This window comes from Pleurodeles waltl, chromosome 4_1, assembly GCF_031143425.1.
Source record: "Pleurodeles waltl isolate 20211129_DDA chromosome 4_1, aPleWal1.hap1.20221129, whole genome shotgun sequence".
Lineage (NCBI taxonomy): Eukaryota > Metazoa > Chordata > Amphibia > Caudata > Salamandridae > Pleurodeles > Pleurodeles waltl.
This window is the reverse complement of record NC_090442.1, coordinates 494,445,916-494,471,944: the sequence shown is the minus strand read 5'-3', so window position 1 is coordinate 494,471,944 and position 26,029 is coordinate 494,445,916. Positions and strand designations below refer to the sequence as shown.

General features: G+C 44.0%; 1 protein-coding gene across 5 annotated transcripts in view; it reads left to right on the top strand.

Annotated features, from left to right (window-relative positions):
- NAV3 (neuron navigator 3) overlaps positions 1 to 26,029 on the top strand; it is a 1,001,553-nt gene that overhangs the window by 872,279 nt on the left and 103,245 nt on the right. For all 5 annotated transcript variants that reach the window (XM_069228788.1, XM_069228787.1, XM_069228786.1 and 2 more), the window contains 2 exons: positions 6,486 to 6,583; positions 6,722 to 6,817. In XM_069228788.1, the coding sequence (XP_069084889.1) occupies positions 6,486 to 6,583; positions 6,722 to 6,817 (194 nt within the window). The remainder of the gene's footprint in view (positions 1 to 6,485; positions 6,584 to 6,721; positions 6,818 to 26,029) is intronic.

Genomic DNA, 26,029 nt, shown 5'->3' with positions numbered 1-26,029 from the left:
ATTTGGGGGAGGTGCTGTTAGTTAGCCAGGAGGGTTGGGCCGCCGACTGCGGATTGGTGTGGGAGTGACTCAGTCGCCTGCAATGCAAAGGGGCTGCTGCCCCAAATCCAGCAGTCTCATTGGAGTACGAGAGTTCTTATGACAGAGTGTCATCTGACTAGCAGTTTTAAATACCAATAAGAAAGCAATTTTCCATCGTGGACAATATTGTGTTTAGTTTCTACAGTGTTGCCAATATCAGGAAATTAAATGTTCCACTAGTGTGGTGTGTTTATCACTGAGGGGAATTACTTCCACTAGAATTACCGCCTGAGGTATTATTACGCTAACAGCAGTAATATTTTTTTCTATGTGAATTACAGGATAGCAGAACTTTCAGAAATCTCAGGGATTCGCTACCAAATTTAGGATTATGAATAGAGTTTGTCTATTTCTTTGTTGCATGTCTGTTGTTAGCATTCAAGCCAAAAAAAATAAACCTTTCATTGGTGCAATTAATAAAAGCATTGTTTACAGTGCCACCCAAGTTTGTGAAGTGCAGGACCCAAAGATTTCTGCCAAAGTTAAAACCGATTATTTATTGTGCTTCATTGCATTTACTTAAAAAACCACTCCAGTTATATTTTTTTCAAAAATATTTTAAACGATTGTTTACTATTGCGCATGTTTACTGTTATATGCACTCACTCAATTTAAAGGAGCTAGTTTTCCCTACCTTGGCACTGACCTTCACGCATTCTCATCTGCAGCTTTCGTATAAATACATATATATATATATTTTTTTTTTGGGGAGAACTCCATTTGCCTGTAGGTCGGCATATGCATCCTTCTCTGAAATCAAAATCCTTGCCTTGGTAACTCTTGAGCCATCCACTGTTTTACGTTAAAAACAACCACACTAGAACCACATTGTCTCATTAGAAGTCATCAATTCTGTCTTGTTGGCTAGTTCCTGAACCTGTTGCCACCAAATCTTACTGAAAAGTGTTTTCAATCTGCAGTACTGTCACCTCTAGATGCCTCTTTGGTCATGTTTTCTCCTAATGGGGCATAACATCTCTTTAATGTAGCTTCTATACCCACCCTTCACTAAGGGATGCAGGAGAATAGACCAAATGATGTATAAGTGATACTTTTTCTAATTGTGTCTTGCGTTTGGTATTGTATTTGTTAGCAATTGGGTTTCGGGTTGGCTTGGGTATGCGCCTAAGCCAACCCAAACCCACCCACTCTAGTCAGGGCAAGGGAGTTACACATCCAAGATAACCCCTGCTCACCCACTTGGTAGCATGGCACCAGCAGTCAGGCCTATTTCCGAGGCAATGTGTAAAGCGTTTGCACAACACACAATACATGTGATGCACTATTCCCACTACAAAGAACACAACACCAAGTTATATAAAAATAAACGGTATTGTACATAACATTATTAGACCAAACACAACATGTAGGTAATACCGTGCTACCCAAGCAGTTGTCAGAACGTTACACAATAGTTACTCTGCAGAAAACAGCAGCAGTCACACATAACACACAGGTTATTTATTATTCTGCAACCTAAGCAGTAGTCAGTAATCACATTACTAAAAAATGCACTTGTCATACAAATATCATAAATGCCCATACCAGGAACATTAGAAGGCATGTGGCAAGTCATGAAAACATATCAGCATGTCATGCCCTTCAAAGGAAAATCAACACATATATGGCACATCATCAAAAGAGACAAGTTAACATATCAGTCCCAGCATGCCCATAAAAGGAACAGGATAATAAACACAAATTAGGTCAACTCGGGGAAGTATATGCCTAGACTCTGCCACATTTAAAAATAATAAAGGCCTCATATCTTAAGAATATAATAGCCTCAAATTGGTTCATATCACCTTTATTTCATCTGACCAAAAAATCCTTTACATATAAAAATTTCATTAGAAAATAGGTGCTCTTAAAATATCAGCGCAGTGAAAGTGATAGTGTGATATTAGTGCCAAAGTTATATACAATATATACAGATGTGGTTAAAAAACATGTAAGAAAGAAGCGAACTTCAGTGGGACCCTTTTATTCCAGGTGTCCTGAAGTCACTTATATGTAATCCACATATAATGTAGTCAACGTTTCGACCCTGTATCAAGACATAAATCATTAATGGGTCATCCTCAGGACTGAACAATTCTTCTAGCCGGAAACACCTATTATTCTAAGATTTTTTTACATAGATCTTTTTATATGAGTGATTCTTAGTAGTATATAGACTACGTCTCATTGCTTTTGTATTTTTCGATTCTGGCAGCATATAACCTCTTTACTTGGTCAAACCTTTTTTAATAGTTATGTAACATCAAAGACATTGCTTTATTTTTTCCTTCTGCAGTCTTTCCGGATCTGTATTCAAAACAGAGAACACCGTTTGTATTGCAGTTCATAAAAGGAACAGGGGCAAAGCATATGTCCATTAAATGTACCTGTTTTTGATGAAATAGGCACCCGTCGTGTCACAAAGCGCATAAGTGGGCCCCCAGAGCTCCTCTGTGCTCAACGAAGGCCTTGTGGTGATGTTGGGGGATGGGGACGGCACGTACCACCTCCAGTTTTTATATCGGGCCCATCCTGGGGTCCACGATTTCGAGGCTCCCCGGACCACAACTGGCCCTCTCAGTTATGGAGGGGGCAAAGCTGAACAAACAATATGGGGCCTGAAAGAGGAGACCTTGCAGAGCGGGGGGCCTCCGGCGAGACCTCGGCCCCACCCGCACGGTGGGGTGGGGAGCCTCCGATAAGGCTTCCTTCCCTTCCTGTCTCCCAAACGAAGGAAAAGGGCTTGCCTTGGCCACAGCTGTGATCGGCTCTAAATTAGGGCCTTCTGGTGCACCGGGGGCGTGACTTTGAGTGAACCTTGCCCCGGGGCACCGATAGGAGCGCTCTCGCTGCAATTCCACATTCCTTGTGCCCCAGGGGCATGCTGGACAGCACGCTCTTGATGCGCTCCAATTTCAGCAAATCCCGTGCTGCGGCAGTGAATCCTTTCCTGGCAATGCGCCCTCCAGGCACTTAGAGATTACTCAGAAGAAGCACTCCAGGCGCTAAACGGCAAACAGGAAAAGTGCTCTCACAGCACTGTTGGATAAGTAGAAAGCGCTCTTCCAGGAGCTATATCAGGAACACAGTAGATGGCGCACAGGGCGGTAGGGCCCAGTAACAGACCAGCACAAAAGGTTTGCAGGCAGTTCCTCCAACTGACCAAGAAGGTCACAGGTCAGCATAGCAGCAGCAGTCCAAGGCAGTTCCTGGTGAGTCCCTCCAGCAGCATTCTGTGTCGAGTTACAAGCATGTCAAAGTCCACAGTGTCTCCAAATTGTGGGGAAAAATCCCCTTTTCTTATACTCAGTTTTGCAATGGTTTCATGGAGAAGGGGAGAGGAGGTTCCAGACAGTTACAACAGGTTCTGGGAGTGCCCTCTCTCTCCTCCAGCCCAGGCTCCAAATATCAGTTGGGGGTAAATGACCCTTTTTTTGAGAGGCCAGGGCACAGCCTTTACAGATGCATGTGTGCCCCGCCTACCCCTTCTCTCAGCCCAGGAAGACTAGTCACAATGCAGATGCACCTCTGTGACACCCCCACCCTCCCTTTGTATAGGCTGTCTGAAAAATATGCACAAAGCCCAACCGTCATTCTGCCCAGATGAGGATTGGAGTCAAGCTGCAAAATACCAGACTAATAAGCAAAGAGAAATGCTCACTTTCTAGCAAAGGCTGTAATAGTAATAAAAATTCCAATTACACCAGTAAGCATCATTTCTCACTACCATTACAACCATACCAAACATGCCTACGCTACTCCTCACAAATCACACAATACCCCCTAGACATAAGGCAGGAAATTTCCAATGCAATCCAATGAGCAAGCCGGCACTCACCTCAGTGAGAAACCAAATAGGCTGTTTGTCATTACCAGGACAGGCCATGCTACTAGGCACATGTTCTGCATTCTACATACATAGCACCCTGGCCATAGGGCTAGTTAGGGCCTCGCTTAGGGGTGTTCTGGGCCTGGCAAGTAAATTCAGATACCAGGTCCCATTGGCAGAGAGCTGCGCATGTAGGCCCTGTGCTAGCAGGTCTGAGACAGGTTTGAAAGGCTACTTCAGCGGGTGGCGCAAGCAGCGTTGCAGGCCGCCTAGTAGCATTTAATTTCAGGCCCTAGGTATAGAGATACCACTGTACAAGGGACTTACAGGTAAATTAAATAGGCCAATTAGGTATAAGCCAATCTTACTAACATTAAAAGGGAGAGTACCTGCACTTTAGCACTGATCAGCAGTGATAAAGTGCTGAGTCCTAGGGCCAACAGCGAGAGGTCAGAAAAAATAGGACGAAGGAGGCAAAAAGTCAGGGGATGAACCTGCCAAAAGGGCCAGGTCCAACAATATTTGAGCCCTAACAGGTGGTGACTGAGAGTGACCATCTTTATTTTACGTCATGGAAGATTCAAGATTGTAAAAACAAGTTCTCATGGTATTGCATCGTTTACTGGTGCAAGTGAATAGGATTAACATACTTAATATAATAATTATAAAATATAATTGTAATTGCTTCTGGGTGATCTCTTCCCACTTTTGTTTCTGAGATCTTAAATTTTTGCTAACAAGTAAAATGTATGCATCTGGTTTCATTAAGTTCAGCAAAGTTTAAGTCAAAGCTTTATCATTATTATATTATAAATGAATCACATAAAGGAGTGTCATACCTTTAAAAGTGCAAAACTTGATGTTATCTGGTGTTCGTCTTTGGCCTCCATTCTTTGTCCTGGTCATTCCATCATTCTCATAATTGAGCGATATATGTAGGAAAATGTGGAGCGCATGAACAAATCACAAACTCTCATTAAAAAGCCACAGATTTCCCACAGCTTTAATAGCTGCATTTTCTGCCCTATCTACTGCATTAGAAATTATTAGCCTCATTATAGAAGTTATCATCGTTCCACTTCATCTGCAGACAAAGGGCTATGTGGGCAAGCAGAGTGAGAGCCAAAATTAGGGTTAGGTGGAGACTTCCGCTGAGTCCCATTGTCTTTGAGCTGTACTGGAACTTTGTTTTTTTACAGTCAGGTGTTAGCCAAAACCATATAACTATGTTAATTATATGTATGCACTTTCAGTCATTCCTCTTCAACCATTGATCTGTTATTGTATCATACACTTTTTTCTTCATCCTACTGCAGCATACAGCATGAGGCAGTGGGTCAACTCGCTTCAGCCATTTGGTGTGATTACTGTGTATTACAACATTTGGTCCATTCACAAATAGCACGTACACACACTAAGTAGTTACTTTCATTGTCACCGACTACTATGGCAATGTGTGTTTTTTAAACCGTAAAGCATATTTGTACTTTTTGTTTTTAAACTGGCCCACCAATAACATTTTCCCAAAAATGAAAAAGCAAGTATTTACAAAGCCAAAAGCCTAACAGCCAAAGCCATACCTATTGATTTGCCAATGCTTGTAATACTTAGCATATCTCTACACACTGCACTTTTCGTTCCACCATCTCAGTTCTACTTTTCCCCAATTTAATGTGAATATGTGAAAGTTATACAAATTAGAAAATGGAAACTTACTAGTACCATTTTCTTTCTTTTATTCTGTACATGTTTTTGGAAGCAGGGAGTCTAAGAGTGAGGAACTTTAATCTGGTTAGGCAAGTAAAAACTTATGTTCTGTAATGTTTACCCTAAAACGGTTTATTAATTCTTGACTTAATAATGCACCTACCTTATGAAGAGGCAGAATTATGCAAGCACTATATATCATGCTTATAATCCTCCAACAAAAAATCAACAGGACGTATCTGGATATATTATAAAGAATACTTAGATAGGATTATTATGCAGGATTACTAAAAATATTCTGCAAGATTTCACTTTATCACATAAGTGTAGTAATTTGGAATTTAGAGCTATTTTGATGGATGCTAGGATGCATTTTGCTGTAAGAAATAGCGCTACGTGCAACAGAACACAAATAGCAGCCCAATTTACTCCCAGCATTTAGGCTATTTTCTTGGAACAAAATGCACCCCCTAGGCCAAAATGGATTTGAGGATTCATTTTGCGCTAAAAAAATAGTGCTAAATGCAAATCACCATGTACAGCTATGGGAACATCTGCTTGCACACCAAAATTCATTGCTTCTGTGCTTATTTTCACCCCAAATTATTCCTAATTTTAAAAGAGGATGTTGTATTAATTTTGGGAATTCCGCATTAAAATTGTAATGCAGAATTACTGAAATGACTCTGATTATTCTGCCAAATGTGAAAGTACTCCCAGGCCTAGAAAAAATAAACAACATTTAAAACAGACATGTTGACACTTGTGTACTAGTCATGCAGAGTTCGAATCCACATTGCTTTGAGATGTTCATTATAGATCTAAACTGAATGAATATGTTGACGGTGCTTGTTTTTTTCCCTTCTAGATATTTTTCTAGATGATATGAATGATGGAACCTTACACAAAGAAGGGCGGAGTGTTAGAATTGTGGTCTCCGTAAACAAGGGCTATAGCCGGGTAAAGGTAACTCAAATCATGCTGCATGCTTTAATATGTTGTCACAGATACATATACATTTTCAGTATACTTTGTGAGATAGCTGTGTGATGCCAATGGATAATTAATATTCTTATATGGAAATATGTGTTTTTCTGATTCAAGGATCCCAAGAGTAGGACTTACTTGATAGGATCCATTGGGGTCAGTGGAAAAACGAAATGGGATGTTCTGGACGGCGTGATTAGACGTTTATTTAAGGTAAGCTTTATTAGGAAAACAGAAATACTTTGTTTCTAATAGATCATTAGGATTTGTGCAGGAAAACCCAGCAAGTAAAGCAGAATTGGCTGCACAAAGAAGAAACACCCATGTATAATGTAAGAGTGTGCCAAGGTTTTATTACGGTACTGTACACTTGTGCACGTCGCACCCCTTCCAGCAGCAGAAGCTGCAAACCTTTCACAAAGAAGGGACAATAAACTTCCTTATGAAAGGGGTGGGCCATGGGATGACTAGCAGTGAGGGGAGTCCACTGTGCACTCTCCTCACTGTGCATGTATGTTTGGCCGGCCGTCGCAGGCTGACCAAACATAGATGCGTAGAAGGCTGTCTCCAGCCCAGCAACACAGTTGCCGGGCTGGAGAGAGCCTGCACAGGCTCCCAGTCTGCCTGGGACCACCCTGGCTGGGCGCTTCCAGCCAATCCTGAAGCTGCTCTGAGCAGCATCAGGATTGGCTCAGGCCAGGCTGGGAGCCTGTGTCTACCTGCAGGATGGAAGAGGAACGGTGCGGCGAGGAGGTGAGTTTTTATTATTATTATTTTTTTAATTAACATTTCTTTACCCTCCCCCGTTCATCCCCCTGCGTGTGTGCCGCCCCTCCCCATCCCCTGTAACCCAGGTGAGCCGCTGCTGAGTTCCTAATTCTTTTTTTACTTCTAGTTCACTGAATTTTCTACTTTTCCTACATTTAAGCACTCGTATAGTTTTGTCTTGTAACTTATTGGCACCAGTAACTCGTGAGCATTATGTATGTGAATTAATAACTTTTGAATTATTTTCTCCTGAGTATAAGTTTGCTCGTAAGTGGCTAACACTTGGAGTGATAACATAATTTTTGCCCTCAGTGACTCTTAAGCATGCCAGTGCCTTGGAACTTTTGCTCCACACACTTAAAAAAAATTCTACCTGACTAGAAACCTTTTAAAGTGTGTAATATCACTGACAAATGCTAGAGATTACTTTTCAATAAGGAACAAGCACTGGATGCACACATGTTTAGTAGCATAAACCATTGCAAGAACTCACAGTGGAGTAAAGTGTGCACCCTTTACATACCAGAATACTATATGTTCTTCCTGTGGAACCGTGGACAGCTATTCAGCAGTGTTTGAGCTCTGAATACTTGCAATGATAAGGAAATCAAATTGAATTCTTGGCATTTGTGATGCCTTTGTTTGTTTGCTACCCACTCATTATCAACCTACATCATATTTTATAATAATGACAATATTGTGGTGAAAAATCTTGACTCTTCAAGAAGGGCGCTTGAATTTAATGAATTGACCAGTTTATTTGAGCATAGTATTATTCCATCATATATTTTCAAAACCATGGTGATATCCGACAGTAAACATCTCCTGGCTTTGATTTAGTCAACCAGTTTTTATAATTGACTATGTCCATTCTGAAATGGCTTGTTCAAACCTATCCTCTTTTCATAAGCAGTTGATAATTTACATTTTATGGTGGGTGTGAGACCGTCAAACTCTTAGCATGTATACCCTCATTTGCTTTTACTTATACTGGTGGTAACTGGATTGACTTTGCCCTAGACTGTACTAATCAGGCCAAGGGCAGTGCTCTGAATAAAAGGTAGATGATAAAGTGGTACAATTACAATTGGCAGTGACAGACTCTTATAAGTCACTATTCGATAATAGGGCAAAATTGATTCAAAGTACCTATAAGTCCCTAGTATACAATTTGGGCAGGGAAGAGTAAAGGCCCAGTAAATGTCCTGCAATGGAGTGTGCCCTACTGTGTTGCCTGCTGTCATTTGAAAAGGCTGCCCTTCCTTGCAGACTGTCTTTAAAAAGTAAAATGCTAATTCAACTTTGGAACTAAAGGCACTTCTAAAGTGATAATGTACATTATTTTTACATATCTCACCCCTAAGATCTCCCCAGGTGCTCCAGGGGTGGAGTGCCATGTAACTATAAGCAGAGACATTATAAAGTATGTCTTATATGCCCTGGTGAGTGAAAAACTTCCCATTTGATTTTCCCCCATTGTAGATACTTCGCTCCATAGGATAACAAGGGAATATTTCACCTAAGTATAAGTATTGCTAGTAAGGAGCTAAATATGTCATGAAAGGATTCAAAAGATTCGTAACGATGAATCCAACAACTTGCCACTGTTGCATTTATCATAACTAATGCAGAAAAGAAGTTATAAGACTTTCTATTCTGTAAGACAAACTCCAGCCTGCTAGTGGCCTCTCCTGATTGGTCAGCCTTAACAGGATTAGCCAGGCTGCTTTGATGAGGTGATAAGTGGCCTGCACTGAGCAGACGTTATCTGATGTGGGTAGGTGTGCAGTTTCAGAGGCCAGGCTAGGAGGGGAGCAGTGTAAATCAAACTGATCTTCAAAGGATGCAAGTCAGAAAGGAATGCCAGCCAGGCCTACCCTCCACCCCACAGATAGATAGCAGACCCAGGAAAGGAATTTGCAGATTTCTGGATGGGGTTTGTTGATGAAAATGGGCCACACCAGTAGGTTGTTTTAACCAGGTTTCACTCCTCTGCAGAAAAATTGTCCATCTTGAAATTTTAAAGTGCAGTGCTTTATGTGACAAGACAATGACACACTTTGTAGGAAGCTGTCATGCTTTTCGGTGGCATCCTCAGCTCATTGGACAGGAGTGCCCCCCTTGCCTATCCTCCAAGATGATTGAATAAATGTGGCAGAGTTGCATTGCAACTTGGATCTACTGCCTTAAACCACCAAGAGAAGGACTGCCCTAATTGAATCCTGGTCTGCACTCTGAAATACTGCTCCTGTTGCACACTGGAATATCCCTAAGGATGTTGCCTTACTTCAGAAAGGACTCAGGGGTGGACCCCTGAAAGCAACAGTTTAACAAAGCTTGCCTGCTCCAACTATCACAAAGGTTCCCAGCCTAGAGTGCGTCCAGTGGCTTTTTAAGGATTTGGTCAGGTGCATTGTGGGAACTGTAGTCCTAAACTTCCAAGGACCATCTCAGAGCTTCTAGACCCTTGGATTTGTGTTTTGGACACTCTGAGCCCTCAAGAGGAACTTCAGGAAGAAGTTTCAGAGGTTTGAAGCAACTTTTGGACCAACTGGCCATCATGAGTCAAGCCGACTACCCTCAACCACGATCTGGCCAGGATTTCAGGTTTGTCCCGCTAGAAGCTCCAAAACACCAGACAAATTTGGCTTGCTGAGGAGGACTGCACGATGTCGAGAGAGAAAGCCTCCAGAAAAGTGTGAAGATAATTTTTTGACCTAGGCTTCCCACTCAGTGTACCTGAGCAGGGCTCCGTCCCGGTCAAGCATGACCGGATGTTCTCGGTTGGCACTATTGATTTCTACACACTATTAAGCATATTTAATTTTTTATTTTTTTTATTTATTTATTTATAACCCTGGGTCCCTTTTTAGGATTTGTGTTGTTTTGGTGTCATTTTAAAGACAAAAAGATTTACTATTTTTATATAGTGTGTAGGTGTTTTTATTTGTATGGTATCTTACTTATTTGATGTATTGGTGTATTTAAATGCTTTAAAACATGTCTCCTAAGGTAAGACTGTCTGCTCATTGCCAAGCTACCAGGGCTTAAGTGGCTAATGTTTTGAGACCTTGATTGGACCTAACATTGACTTGGTGGTAATATTGCTAGTGGTAGGTGTGTACTTAACTCTACTGATAACCAGCATTCAACAGTTTTGGTGTTCAATGATGTGGACTTGTGTTTGAATTACACCATTCAGTAAAGTGAGTAAAGATGAGTAAATATCTGCTAAATTGACTTAGAACAAAACTTTTGGTTTTGGATTTTTGAAATTTGGACGGAAACTGATTTTTAATCCATCTTTTAGATTTTTCCAAATGTGTCCTATTTCTGATTGAGAAGTCTGTGTGACTCAAGTCTAGGCATGTCATAGAGCTGCATCTGGCTGAACTGAACAAACTCAAAGCAGTTAAGCTAAGGGTTCAGTGTAGGTCCAGGGAGTTTCCTAATAGCAACAGTTTCCGGAAGGCAGAGTTGATTAGGTCCCTTAAGTCATGGTCACAGACCGCTTTAGAGCATGAAGGGGAAAGACCACCCCTCCAACAACCTCCACCAGGAGAGAGGGAAGGCATCCCCACAGGGGAACAAAAACTCTCTCTTGGAAAGAGAAAGCTTCAGGATCAGTTGGAAGCCTTATCTATAGAAAATGAGAAGCTGGAGCTGGTGAAGAAGAGGTGGGCAAGGGAAGAAGAGAGAAGAAATGGTGGCAGCGACAACGAAGGCAATGCTGAGATTCCCAAGGGGGTAGGGGTAATTCCAAGCTTCCCAAAATAATACTTACCATGTACACTGAGGGTATTGATATTGACAAATGGTTGACTGCATGTGGGAGGCCCCTTGAGATAAAAGAGCTCCACTTAAAGTATTGGGGTTCACTCCTGAGGGAACTGATTCTAATAGCTGGGAAGGATAGGCTGCTGAACCTACAGGGGGGGTGAGGCAAAATCTTACTCCCACATGAAGCATTGTTTAGTCAGGAAACTTTATCTGACCCAGAACAGTACAGGGTGAAGTTCAGGGACACCTAGAAGGTGAGCACATAGTCCTGGGTGTACTTTGTATACATTTCAGTAAAGGCACTAGAGGGCTGGAGTAAGGGTAACCAAGTGAGTACTTATGAGGGGCTGTATAGTTTGATTCTTAAAGAGCACATCCTGACTCATTGTATACAAGAGAAGTTAAGTCACTGTCTTGTGGCCTCAAAGATGTCTGTTCCATGGGAACTGGGGGAGACAGCTGATGAGTGGGTGAGAACCTGTGTTTCTTATCAACACCAGGGAGGTGACCAGAAGAAAGGAGGACTGGTCCTCTCCTAGGGGAAAACCCAAGGGAAAGAAGATTAAAAAAAAGAGTTCTCACAAAGCCCACAAACACCTGCACAAGAAGATGGGTATTTGTGGAAGAACTTTGATCCTACAAAACAGGAATGTTGTGTGACCTGATAAAGGCATGTCAGTGTTTTGACTGTTTTGACTGTTATCAGCCAGGACACAAGAGCGGAGATGTTGTTTGCACAAAGAAACCCCCACCCACTGGTGGGCAGTCCATAGGGATTGCTAGTGTAGGTGTGAGGGTGGAAATTGTCCCAGAGATGGGGAAGTGGTTAACAGGAGCAACCTTAGTGTCCTTGGGTGGGGTGGAAATTGCAAACCTGGCCACCCTTGCCTCCCAGCATGGAAAGGTACAGGCAGAGGCCTAAAAACAATGGAACCGAGGTTGAGGCTCTGTGGGATACAGGCGCCAGTGTGACTATGGTCACATGGCCACAGAGAAGTTGGTTTCTCCAGAGCAGATCAAACCTGGTGTGTACTCCCAGGTAACCTATGCAGATAACAAAACTAAACTTCAACCTATGGCAGTGGTGAGTTTGGAATGGGGGTGTGATGGCCCTAAGCAGGTACCTGTGTCTCCTGCACTCCCAGTGGAGTGTCTACAGGGAAATGGTCTTAAAGCTTCTAACTGGTCAGGGCTGAAGAGAATGGTCCATGAATGGATGATGGATCTCCCTGAGTGGGTATGTGCTGTGGCCAGGTCACATGCTGCTTAGCAGGGAAAGGCTGGACACATGGACTCTGAAACAATGTGCCAAGCATCCAATGGCAGGAGAAAGGGCACTGGGTCTGGTGAGCCAAACCAGAGAACTCCAGAGATGCAGGAGTAACCTAAGCCTGAGGAGGGGTGGGACTCCCTTTGAGATGGTGGGGGTAGCTATTGCTGGTCCCCTAGACTCGCCAACTGCATCAAGGAACAGATGTATCTCTGTAGTAGAGGATCATGTCACACAGTACCCTGAGGCAATTCCCCTCAGAACAGATAATGCACCTTCAGTGGCTAGGGCCCTACTCGGCGTGTTCACCGGAGTGGGTCTCCCAAAGGATGATGTCTCAGACATGGGCACACATTTCATGTCCAGGTATCTGAAGGCTATGTGGGAAGTATGTGGTATTTCAAGTTCTCCACCCCATATTACCCCCAGACTAAAGGTCTGGTGGAAAGGTTCAATAAGACCCTGAATGGCTTGATCAGTGGTTTGTCTGACAAACTCAGGAGTAAATAGGATTTTCTCCTCCCGTGCCTGTTTGCATACAGGGTGGTCCCACAAATAGGAGTTGGCTTTAGTCCCCCTGAACTGTTCTTTGTTGACCCTGTAGGAGGCCCAGTATGCCGGGTGAGAGAGTCTTGGTAAAGAAACCTCAAGGAAGCCAAAGATAATGTGCTAGACTATGTACTAGGCCTCCAATCTCACATGGCAGAGTACATGTAGAAAGCAAGCAGGAATCTGGCGGCCAGCCAAAAGCTCATTAAGCTCTGGTATTATCAGAAGACTACTGTGCCTGATTACTAAGCAGTCTTTAAAACCCCGGGCTCCCTCATAGGGTCCTGCATGTCAATAGGTTAAAACCCTACCATGACAGGGCAGACATGACCATGGTGATGATCACCGATGAAGAAGAAGAGGAAACTGAGCCACTGCCAGACCTCCTGTCCCACAATGTGCAAGATAGGTCAGTGGAGGGCTTTGTACTCTTTCCCAATTTGACAGACCAACATCAGAGCGACTGCAAGCTGGTGCTAGGGCGCTGGACTCACCATTTAGTGTGTCCATGACATTGACACTGGCAACAAGCCTACCTGTCAAAAGCAAGCGGTAAAGGTTGTCTGTCCAGGTCAGAGCCAGTATGAAAGCTGAGGAAGCTATGATGCTCGAACTGGGGGTACTTGAGTCTTCTGATAGTCCATGGGCCAGTGCAGTGCTACTGACAAATCTAATCCCCTGGTGGAAAATAAAGAGTTGAGGTTCTGCGTGGACTACAGAGGACTGAATGGAGTCACTAAGACTGATGCTCACCCTATATCCTCATTGAAAGTTTAGGGACTGCTAAGTGCCTGAGTACATTTGATTTGACTTCAGGCTACTGGCAGATTGCTGTCAGTGAGGTCATCATTCTACACACAAGAGGGACATTATCAATCTAAAGTAATGCTTTTTGGCTTAAAGAATGTCCTTGCCACCTTCCAAAGGTTGTTGAACAGTGTCCTGTCTGGGCTGGAGCAGTTCAGTGCAGCTTACCTGAACGATATAACTGTGTAGATTTCCACCTGAAAGGATCACTTAAGCCAACTGAAGAAAGTGGTTCAGGTCCTACAGCAGGCAGGCCTGAGTATTAAGGCCAGTAAGTGCCAAACAGGGCAGAGTTCAGTTGTGCACCTGGGTCACCTTGTAGTTGGAGGCCATGTGCAACTTTCCCAGACTAGTATAAAAACCATATTCGATTGGACAGCTCCTGCAACCCAGACACAGGTCAGGGCCTTCCTTGGTCTGACTGGGTGTTAATAAGATTTTTTCAGAACTATGGGACCATTGTGGCTCTCCTGACAGAACTCACTTCTAAAAAGAGACCAAACAGAGTCATGTGGGCCACAGACTGTCAGAAGCCCTTTGACACTCTGAAAGAGGCTATGTGTTCAGCACCAGCGTTGCCGACCCCAGACTACACCAAGGAATTTGTGGGTCAGACAGATGGTTCAGAGCATGGGAATAGGACGGTGTTGGATAGGACGGTGTTGGTGCAGGTAAATAAAGAGGGCATTAACCAGCCAGTTGCCTTCATTAGCAGGTGACTGCTCCCCAAAGAGGAAAGATGGAGTGATATTGAGAGGGGAAGCGTTTGTTGTGGTTTGGTCCCTAAAAAGCTGAGACCATACTTTTTTGGTGCTCACTTTCATGTTCAGACTGACCACAGATCTCTCAGATTGTTCATGCAGCTGAGGAAAGAGAATCTTAAATTGCTGAGATGCTCCATTTCCCTATGGGGGATGGACTTACCAGTGAAACACAGACCAGGTGTGGCACATGTTAATGCAGATGGACTTTACAGGTTTCTCCGCTTAGCTGATGAAGACTACCAAGGTGTAGGTTAGTTACCCATCATTTTTCATTTGGGAAGGGGCCATGTGGGAAAGTTATGCTTTTAGCATGTTCACCCCCATTTTCGCTGACTGATACTGGTGGTAACTGACCCTGACTGTGCCCTGCACTCTGCTAATCAGGCCCAGGGCCAGTGGTATGATTAAAAGGTGTATGGTAAAGTGATGTAATTACAATTAGCAATGAAGAACTCCTGTAAGTCCCTAGTAGATAATAGGACAAGGGAGAATTCATACTACCTTTAAGTCCCTAGTATTTATTAGGGCGGGGAGGTTTAGAGGCCCAGTAGATTGCCTGCACTGGAGTGTGCACTACTGTGTTGCCTGCTGTCATTTATGAGGTATGTAATTGATTATATATTGGCATATAATTCTCAGAAATACTGTCCTCCTTGGACATTGTTCCTTAATACCATTTACATAAATGTTGCCCGTGTGAGTGCACATTTTCTGTTAATTGGTATTTACTTTATTTGCTCGATTAATAAAAACCATTGCAATCAGCTACTAAAAAGAAGTTAAAAACGTAATCAGCACAATTAGTTACTTCATGCACTTCACCAACAGAAAACTTACAAGAGGATAAGAACATTGTAGTAGGCTAAAAGAACCTGGTCTAAAACCATTAGAAGTAAAGTGCTAAAGTGCTGTGCTTCCTCATAAGATGATGTGTATTAGAGAGGTGCTTCCTGTTGAATCCAAACAAGTCCAAGCTGTATGCATTCTAAAATCATTCTTTTGCTTGTTAGAGCAGCCAAAGTGTATTTTCTCTGATTTGCTTAATGCACGGTGAGAGTGCTAATGTGCAGGGCATCTGTCAATAATCAAGTTCTGAAAATACAGATGGGAGGCCAATCATAAAAGTGGGTTGTGTGTGCACTCTATTCTGAATCCAGTGAATTTGTGGTGGACTGTTTGATAGGAGAGTCTGCCTTGAAGAGAAATTCGGCAAAGCATGCCATAGTTTGTGGTGCCGGACACTTCATCAGGTACAAAGTTGCTTGGCAGCAGGATCTGATGCTGTTTGAATTAAAGATGTTTCGGGGATAAATTTTGCACCAATGTAGTAACACTAGGCAGATATATACTATATGCAGCAAGTCTACCCGAGGATGTTGGCAAAGCCTGCACTTCTTGTCCTCTATAAATTGGTGCCATTTTGGAAGTGTGTCGAATGACGGTAGAAGCCTGAATCTGGCTTGGAGCACTTTTATTTACATATAGTTCCTTAAGTGCGCAACTTTGTATTGATGGTCATCCAAGCTTCGCTACGCTGACAGAATTTTGCTTTGTCTTCATGCCAGGAGAGCTATGATTTGCTCGTTTAGTGCTAGCTTGAAAGCCTGATGATTAACTGTTGTTTTTTTTCTCCCGTTAGGAATTTGGATTTGGGAGCATGTTTAGTGCTATTTCTTGCAATAACAAGAATCTTAGCAATTTTGATGGTGGCTGCCTCAGCAGGGAATCATATTTGTAAAAAAGACCCTCTTGTACCAGCTCTTGATCCTTTAGGCTAAATTCTAGTCATATCTGAGTCCGAGAGGTGCTTTGAGGCAGCAGGAAAATGTGGCAGAATATCTTGCTCTGAGAAATGTTCAAGAACCTTGCAAATTTACCAGGGAAGACTTCCAGGCTGTATGTTAACGTTGGTAGAAACTTTGCCTTTATCACTTTGAGCAGTGGCTGCCAGGTTGGACTTTGTAATTTGGTTGCCAGAAGTTGGAGTGCAGAGATTTGTGACGCCATCTTTCCTTTCAGTGTGTTTAAATGCAGACGACGGTACAAGCAGTTCTGGAGGGAGGGGACGAGCAGCACACTCACACTCATTCGTTCGCACATGCACGCATGCACGCACATCCATTCACAACACTAATCAACATTCAAACATACACGCATGCACGCACAAAACATTCATTTAAAAAACACACACTTACCTTCAGCTCAGAGGTCCAAGGAGGGTTGGGACTGCTGCCTGACCAGCCAATGATGGAAGGCAGCAGTCCCAACTTCGTCACAAAGTGGGATGGTGTTAGTGAGAGTGCTGACCCCACCCTACTCTGTGACGCGGTGTTAGTGATTGACACTCGCCCTGGGCGCCTCAGGGCTTAAACTCTGGTCGAAGTCAATGGATGACGCTTCCCCTCATCACCGAGGGGAAGGGCTGCTGAGCTGAGGAGGTCACGCCCATAGGAACTGTGACCTCTTTATCCCAGCAAAGGTCAGCTCAGGCAGCCAGGAGTCTGCGAAAATCGTGCATGTCTCGCTCCTGGCTGCCTGAGCTGAACATGAAGAGTGTCTGTCAGGCTGACCTTTCTCAGCCTGACAGGCATTCTTCATGAGGGGCAAAAGGTGGGGAGCCGTGGCCCCTCTGCCCTAAAGGACGGGCCACAGCTGCTGGAGCCATACACCTAGGTACTTTTAGTTTTCAGCTTCTGCCCACTGGGCTTCCCCCACAATACCATGTCATTTTCTTGATTATCTTTTTGTCAAATATGATTTGGTATGTTTCTGTTACTTACTCCAATGAACTGATATTTTCGTAAACAGTAAATAAGGTAGAACCTTTATGTCAAAAGAAATGCAAACAACGGCACTCTGGTACCACATAATGTCAGTGCCTTAAATGAAAAATTACACTAGTATTTTTTTTATTTTGTTTTATAGATGCTATGCTAAAGTTCCACACATCACCTTTATTTAAATTTTAAATTAATTTTATTTTACTGAAATTCAGGTGTTTTATAAGCTAATTCAGCTCTACAGACTGCACTATGAAAGGCTTGACAAGGCCAAAACATCGGCTCTGGACATGTTCTGCACCATGTGTCCTGTCACTGAGCCCACTGCCTAAAGCTTTTATCTATGCACAAGTGCTGCTGGAAACACTTTGTGGCTGTTGACCATTCCCCCCATTCAGTCTGGGTGCCCCCTTACCTGATGAGTATGAACTTTGTTGTTGCGAGTATCACCTTAGTCCATTAGCAGCAGAGACTAGGTGAAAGAGAGGCAGGTGACAGTGTCCTGTATTGAGTCACTGAGTCCATGTTCCCGCTGCAAATGGCCTATGACAGTGGTTCTTAACCTTTATTACGGGTATCGCTGTATGTCCGTGAAGCCTTCTCAAGAGGTCCTTGGCTGCTTAGAAAATTAAATAATATAAATAGATTAATAAAGTGTATATAAATTAGGAAGCAAAAAATTCAATATTTAAAAGTGTTCTGTAAGTGTTGTGGAATTTTAGACCGGAGTCTAAAAAGTTACGTTAGTATCCTCAGATTGATTTGTGGAAGTAATTCAAATTCATTAACCAAAATATAGGATGGACGATGAGTGGCTTTAATTGATTTTAGAAAAGCTCCAGTCTTCCCATTATTGTGAACATTTGAATTTTTTGTATATTTGTGTACTAAAATATTTAATAATGTGTGTATTTGTTTAATGAATGCTTGTTTTCTGTGTTTTTGTGCACTGTTTTGCAGTTCAAATCTTCGAAAGTGCTTAGTCTGGGGCCCAATCCTCCAATGATGACTTATTGGGAGTCCCTAGATACCAATAATGATTCACTGTGGGTCCCTGGATTCCAGTAATGATTAATTGGGGGTCCACAGAAGTTAAAAGTTTAAGAACCACTGCCATATGACAATTCATAATGCTAACTAGCCACAGGATGCAGATTGAGCACCCAACCTTTACCCAGTTGCTTTGCATTGAAGCCACCACACACAACCTCTGACCATGTACAGCAGTCAGTGGGCAGTGTTTGTGGACTTAAAGCATATCTTCCACCTCATCTTTGGACTTCAAAGAATTTGCATGGGGCTTTTGACTGTGAGCAGCAGGCAGTGTGCAAACTGTGAGGCATTTCCAAAAACCTGTGCTTTATTTTTCATCTCCTCAGTGCAACTTTGGAGCTGTTATTTTGTGGTTTACTTATTTAAACTGCCATTTTAAGATGATCATGATCTTCCTAAAAGAGTACAATCTTGAGTTGTGTTGCACTCCTGTAAGTTCAAAACCTGAAGTTTATTTTGTTCTATTTTTTTATTTGTAGTTCACTGGGACATATGTATCCTCATGCTGGGTTTCCTTTCTTTCTGCTGTGTGGGAGGAAAGGTTTATGGGATTTCAGACCCTCTCAGACTTTTTGTTTGGTTTAGCTGTGGAGGTTTACAAGCCTCTTGAATGTTGAAAAGGCAAGCATACAGCGTTCCTAGTTTTTAGCTATCAAAGGAATACAAGGACATGCCATCGGCCGTAATCCTCCTCCTCCTGAATCTGGGTATGGTAAAAGGAAAACAAGAGCTTGTGACAGATTCACCATTTGCTGTCATAAATGGGACAGCTTTCAGCTTTCTCAAATGCACATGTAGGGGATAGGGGACAAGACAAGCAAGGAGTTGCCTTGGAGTTTCGGGGCATCTGGCAGGAAGGCTTAATTAGGCACTGCCTAGCCCTACCTACACACCTACATACCCGTGCCTAGTCCTCCAAGAAGGCGTGGCCCTAGCAGACCCAGCTCCAACCCAGTCCTGAGGCTACTAGCCCAGTGCTCCTTCAGCTCTTCCGCCTCTCATCTGTCTGGTAATCCTCCTTTTTGAGCTCTTTTATCGTTTCCTGTTATCTATCCTCTGGCATTTTCCTTTCACTCTGCACCCTCTCTCTTGCTCTGCTCTTTTGCTTTTTTCCCCTTTGCCTGTTATTCCCTCACTCTTTACACTCTCATTCTTTCTCAGCCCTTTTGACTCTTTGCCTGCTTTTTCAATCACCCCTGCATGCTTTCTCTGCTGCTCTGCCTCTTTTCTCTCTGTTTTTGGCCTCTTTTCTCTGCTTTTTTTCCTCCTATTCTCAGCCTTTTTCCCGCTTTTGGACCCTTCCCCTCTCTGCATCCTTTCTAACTAATCTTGATGCCTCTCTCTCACCTACTTTCCTACCATTCCCCCCACCACCCTGGGAACTCCTCTCCCAGCCCGCTCCTACTTATTGACTATCACAGCGCAGAATCACCATTAAGGAGGCACTGCCTATTCTGGTCACAGGCTCCCAGACTAGCACTCCTGCTTCTGTTCTGCTTTTTGTCTCTGGTAATGTTTCTTTTTCACCTCTGCCACTTGTTGCCTCCTTATCTGCTTTTTCTCTCTCTTGTTTTTGCCTCTCAGTCTTGATCAGTTCCTGCAGGTTTGCTCTGCTGTTCTGCCTGTTTTTCTCTCTGCCTCCTTTTTTCCTCCTATTCCCAGCCCTGTTACCCACTTTTGGGCTCTTTTCTCACTCTGCAGCTTTTCTATCCTTTTTTTTCTGTGCTGCATTCTCGTCTGCTTTTTTTTTCCTGTGCCACTCACTCCAGTCTCGCCTACCCCCACCCCCAGAACTCCTCCCATTCCTGCTCCTACTTAATGGTGGCTGTAGTGTGGACCCACCATTGGCAAGGCAAGCCAGGCTATGCCTGCCTACATAATTCCTGGTCTTTAACCCACCCACTGACCACACTCAAATTCTACTCTGCGGCAGCCCTCCAAGCACTGAACCAAGGATTCACCTTCTCACATATTACTCATTGCTCCCTGAACTGCTTCCTACTCAACACCTGCTCACTCGTCAGATGACCTTTGAAGTCATGAATCATCTGCATGTTATCTCATTGACCTGCTCTTTCTCACAGAAACCTAGCTCACCCAGACGTTAGCCCCAACATCGCCACATCAATTCACCAGGATACAGGATTGTAAGATAGAATCAAACCTACTTATCCATAGGAGGTCATCATCTTCAAAGAAAGCATCCACTGCTCCATCATGTCTGCAAACACTAGTGACTGTGTGCAACATCTGGCTTTTAAACTAAAATTCTCCAACACCACCATAGGAAGGGCTTTTATCTACCGGCCACCTGATCCACAATTCAGTCTCAGCAACTCCATCTTGGATTTCATACCCTCCCTAGTGCTCGGTTGCAGGACCTTCATCCTCTTTGGTGACACCATCATCTATCACCTGGAGGACCTCACTGACCATAACACTAACAACCTCTAGAAGGACCTCCCACCACACTTAAACTCGCCCATCTGGAACAAGATCCTAGATGACCAATGGACCACATAGCTCCAAGCCTGCCAACCACTACTGCACCATGACCTGTTGAGAGTCATCATTAACTTTAATACCTTGATCACCTCCTCCACCAACACTCTAGACCCCCTCAAAACCACCACCACCATCAGGACCGGGCCACAAGTGAGTTGGTACATCAAAAACTTAGACTCACCAGAAACCACAGCAAGCAGCTCAAACACAAATGGAGACAGACCTATGATGAAACGGACAAAAGCACCTACAAGCCAGCCCTCAGGCTCTACCACCAGCAGACTAGATCACCCAGCAGGCACAACTGACTGATTGTATCAAACAGCATAAATGATAACAAAGAAATCATTGCCATCGAAAGGATTTCACCTCACTCCTGCCAGCTCCACAACCATCACACATAACTCAGGACCTTTGTACCTAACTCTCTAACTATTTCAACCACAAAATCATCAACATATACAATCATTTCAACCCCTGCAGGACCCACCTACCATTGCAGCCCTCCTACCTGATGAGATGAGCTCTCTGGACACTGTTGCGACCTCCTGGCTCATCACCATGGCAGTAACTGCATCAACCCTTAGATCCATTTGCTTAGGATCTCCTTTTGGTCCCTGCCCACACGTCATCTTCACCAAAGGATGGGAAACCATCTGCACAGGTTTGAATACTCAGTAACTCCATCAATACAGCCACCTTCCTGGATGCTTTGAAACATGCCACCATGCTCCCTCTCTTGATGAAACCCCTGGGAGACCCTAAGAAAAGGCTAACTAGCGACTAATCTCCTTCCTACCCTATCCTCCCTAAGTTCTGGAAAAAATTCTCAACAAACAGGCAGGCCATCTAAATAACAAGAACCACCTCCTCAACCCCAAGCAGTCCAGATTCAGGTCCAACACAGCACCAAGACTGTCCTCATTGCAGCCACAAAAGACATTGGGCTGATCAAAGACAGAGGAGACACCACTGCTCTTATCCAACTTGTCCTATATACTACTTTCGACAACCTCCGCCAACCCTTCCTCATTCAACGTAGCCACATAGCCACCATACAAGGGCCTGCTCCCTGACTGTATTTGCTCCTCCTTCACATGATTAACCCAGTCAGCCTGGCCCCTACACCTTAGCCACTGCCAACCTCATCTGTGGAGTATCCCAAGGATTATTTCATCCTCCTATTGTTTATCACCTACATGGTATCACTCACCAATATATCTGATCCCACAGAATCAACATCATCTCCTATGTAGACAACAGGCACCTCATCATTTTCCTCTCCAGCGAAACATCCAACAACCAGACCAGCTTCTTCTTATGCATGTGTGAAGTCACCAGCTAAAGGAACACCCACTGTCTGAAACTTAACAAAGTCAAAACAGAATTGGGACTTTTCAGCAAGAGCGTTTCTATTTGGAACTTAATCTGGTGGCCAGCAGAACTTGGACCAACATCCTGGCTGATCAAGCTAGAACCTGGGCATAGTGGCCAACTCTTGATGGCCAGCCAAGTTTACGGGATCTCCATATTCTATTTCTATTCCCTAAAGATCCTCAGAAACTCTTCAAATGTCTCCCAATCAACACATACGGAACCTTCATCCAGGCCCTTATCACCAGCAAACTGTACTACAGCAACACACTCTGCCGGCACCACAACCTCCAACTAACTAAAAGGCTTCAGGTCATACGAAACAAAGCAGCTAAACTCACACTCAGGCTCTCCTCCCATAAGCACATCACCCCACACCTCAAAGAACTCCACTGGTTTACAGTCCACAAATGCGCATTGTTCAAGCACCTCACACAAATGTCCAAACCCTTGCACAGTCTAGGTCCCTCTTACTGCAACAGCCACATCAGTTTTCACACCCTGACAAGAACTCTGATTGGCTTCCTATCTGCTTGCTCATATCCCCCGTATCCAAAGAGCAAGACCTGGCACCCATGTCTTCTTGTACCTTATATCCAAGGCTTGGAATGATCCCCTCTGCACACCAGAACTGCCTTACCAGTCTTTGACTTCAGAAACAAAATGAATAAATGTCTTTTACCTAGACCTCAGGCTTGGCAAGGTCAGTCCCCTTCTTATTTAGTACCTGGATACCCTCCCAGTTGAGATGTGTACTCTGCAAATAATCATAACATAGCATAGAAGGCAAAATAATTATAGTAGTAATGATATTTGATCTGGGGTCAATGTGACATTCTGAGTGGGTTGGAGGTTCTCACCTTCCTTTGGTCATGTCCGTGTTGAGTAAAAGAAATGAGTAGAGTTTGGACTGTCCATTGGAAAAGCACAGAAAGATTTTTGTAACACATTTATCTGAACTGTAGGTAAGGCTGGGGAGAAATTCTTAATGTCTCTAAACCTTGTCAATGCATTAGGCTGGGAAAAGAAAGGTGTGACATAAACATCCTAACACTTGCACCAGGTTAGGACAATTTGCTTCTGAGTAGATCTAAGGCCTGTCCCCTTGTATTATGTGTGAATCCACAGCTCTGCTATTATGTTTCCTTTTTTCTTTATTTCTTGTCATTTGCAAACATTCAGACGATTGTGTTTTAAAACAAATGATGTGCTTTTCTCACAAAAACACACATTTACATCATTTTGGCTGGTGCAGCATGTTATCAATGATAAAATACCCAGCTCATTTGTTTTCCATCTTTTGATCCGTGAAAACCTTTAACCCGCATCCATATTATGGGTTGGTCCCTGGCATATGATGGCTGTACTCATAGCGTAGTAAGTATTAAAGCATAGGAAGTCAAACATGCTATTTCTCTTAGCACGTCTGGAAAAGCTCCATACCCGGTTGGAGTGATTATGGATCTGTTGAAGGCCAGCATCAATCTCTGGGCTCCACTCCTCTCAAATGCCCTAAATAATATCTGTAAATTTGGCTTGCCCAAGTTGTGGCCTAATTTGACCTTAATTCTGTTGTTTAGGAGAGGCGAAAGATCTGACCTTTGCTGTTACAGGCCCATGTCCCTAATAGACTCAGAGGTGAAGGGGCTTGGCATAGTAGATCCTGGATTAGGCTAGGAACAATGTAATCCTGTGTGATACTCAATATGGCTTCCAGGAGGGGCTTGGTACAGCCAAGCAATGTCTCAACTTACATCTTATAATTGGAAAATGTACCATGGCAAAAGTCTGCCTAGCCTTCATGAAGCTATCTAGCACCTTTAACAGTGTTGTTCACACGGCCTAGCTCTACCATTTGGTTGACCTAGGCCTTGACTCTACGATCGTGGACTTTGTCTGTTCTACACTCGGGTCTCATAGCTAACATCAGATACAGAAGCAATGGTGAACCCTCTGGGTCTGTACACTTTACAAGTGGAGTTTGGGAAGGCTGTGTTTTAGCCCCTTTATTGTTTATTTTTTACATTAATAGACTCAGTTTTGATTTATTGTATTTTGCATAGCATTTGTAGGCACCAGGGGATTGCCTGCGCTGTTGTATGTCGTTGGAAAGTGGATTATTGGTAAGGGTAGGTAAGTACTTACATTTAGCAATAGGGCACTTACTCCCACTAGGCCCAGTCAGGTCTCAATACATTAATCCCAGCTCAACCCTTGGTAGCTTGGCCACAAGCAGTTACGCTTAATTTAGGAGTGTAAAGCATTTAAAAATCACAAAACAGTAAAACACAAAACTCAATAAAAATCCAACTCCAATTTATAAAAATAGATTATGGGGGTCATTCCAAGCTTGGCGGGCGGCGGGAGCCGCCTGCCAAGTGGGAACCGCCAGAAGACCGTACCGCGGTCAAAAGACCGCAGCGGTCATTCTGGGTTTCCCACTGGGCTGGCGGGCGACCGCCAAAAGGCCGCCCGCCAGCCCAGTGGGAAACACCCTTCTACGAGGAAGCCGGCTCCGAATGGAGCCAGCGGAGTGGAAGGTGTGCGACGGGTGCAGTAGCACCCGTCGCGAATTTCAGTGTCTGCTAGGCAGACACTGAAATTCAAAGTGGGGCCCTCTTACGGGGGCCCCTGCAGTGCCCATGCCATTGGCATGGGCACTGCAGGGGCCCCCAGGGGCCCACGACACCCCTCACCGCCATCCTGTTCCTGGCGGTCGAAACCGCCAGGAACAGGATGGCGGTGAGGGGGTCGGAATCCCCCATGGCGGCGCAGCAAGCTGCGCCGCCATGGGGGATTCCTCAGGGCAGCGGAAAACCGGCGGGACACCGACGGTTTTCCGGTTCTGACCACGGCCATACCGCCGCGGTCAGAATGCCCTTAGGAGCACCGCCAGCCTGTTGGTGGTGCTCCCGCCGACCCCGGCCCTGGCGGTCAAGGACCGCCAGGGTCGGAATCACCCCCTATATTTTTATCTTTAAAATTACACTAACATGACAAAAATCCAATAAAAGAAACGGGAGACATGAATTTTTAAAGATTTCATGTTTTTTAGTGCATAGAAACTAAAAGTGCTAATCTGGACATCTGGTCTCACTCGACCAGGGCAACATCAGAATTTGAGGCTGACTGCGATGGAGCCCTGCTCGAGTACAGTGGGGCGGGAGGCCTCGATCAAAGTTTTACCAATGGACTTAGTGTTTTCCTTCAAGATTTTTCTGCACCAAGTAGGATCCAACCTCCCTGGAGCCCTCTTAGGATACGTGTTGCAGAAGACCTCAGTAAAGAATTCTGTGTTTGGACTTGGACGATTTCTCTGACTGAAATCTTCATCCGGGACGAACTTGAATTTGAAGATGACCTCGCTGGAGCCCTCCTCAGATATGCTGCGTGGAAAGTCTCGGTCTACTTTTTATGTTTAAACTTAGAAACTTTTTTGGAGTTTTTTCTCTCCAACATCTGATGACTCTCCACAGCAAGCCGATTTGGAGTCAGTGTCATCGGATTGCCTTTCCATGAGTTCCCGGTGGATTCCTGGAAGTCTGGGGCTATGGAGCTTTGAAACGGGATGAACCTGCAAGTAAGGCCGGGTCGTGGTTGACGTAAGCCAGCTTGAGTCGCAACTTTGGGTCGGTCCACTTATAGTGCTTTTTTTCAAAAGTCCAATCTTCTACAAACTCTTGGATCTTCTTCCAGGTCTTTGAACGTCCTTTAGGTGTCCACAACTCACCCCAAGGTTCCAGAAGCTCTGAGATGCTCTTTGAGGGTTAGGACT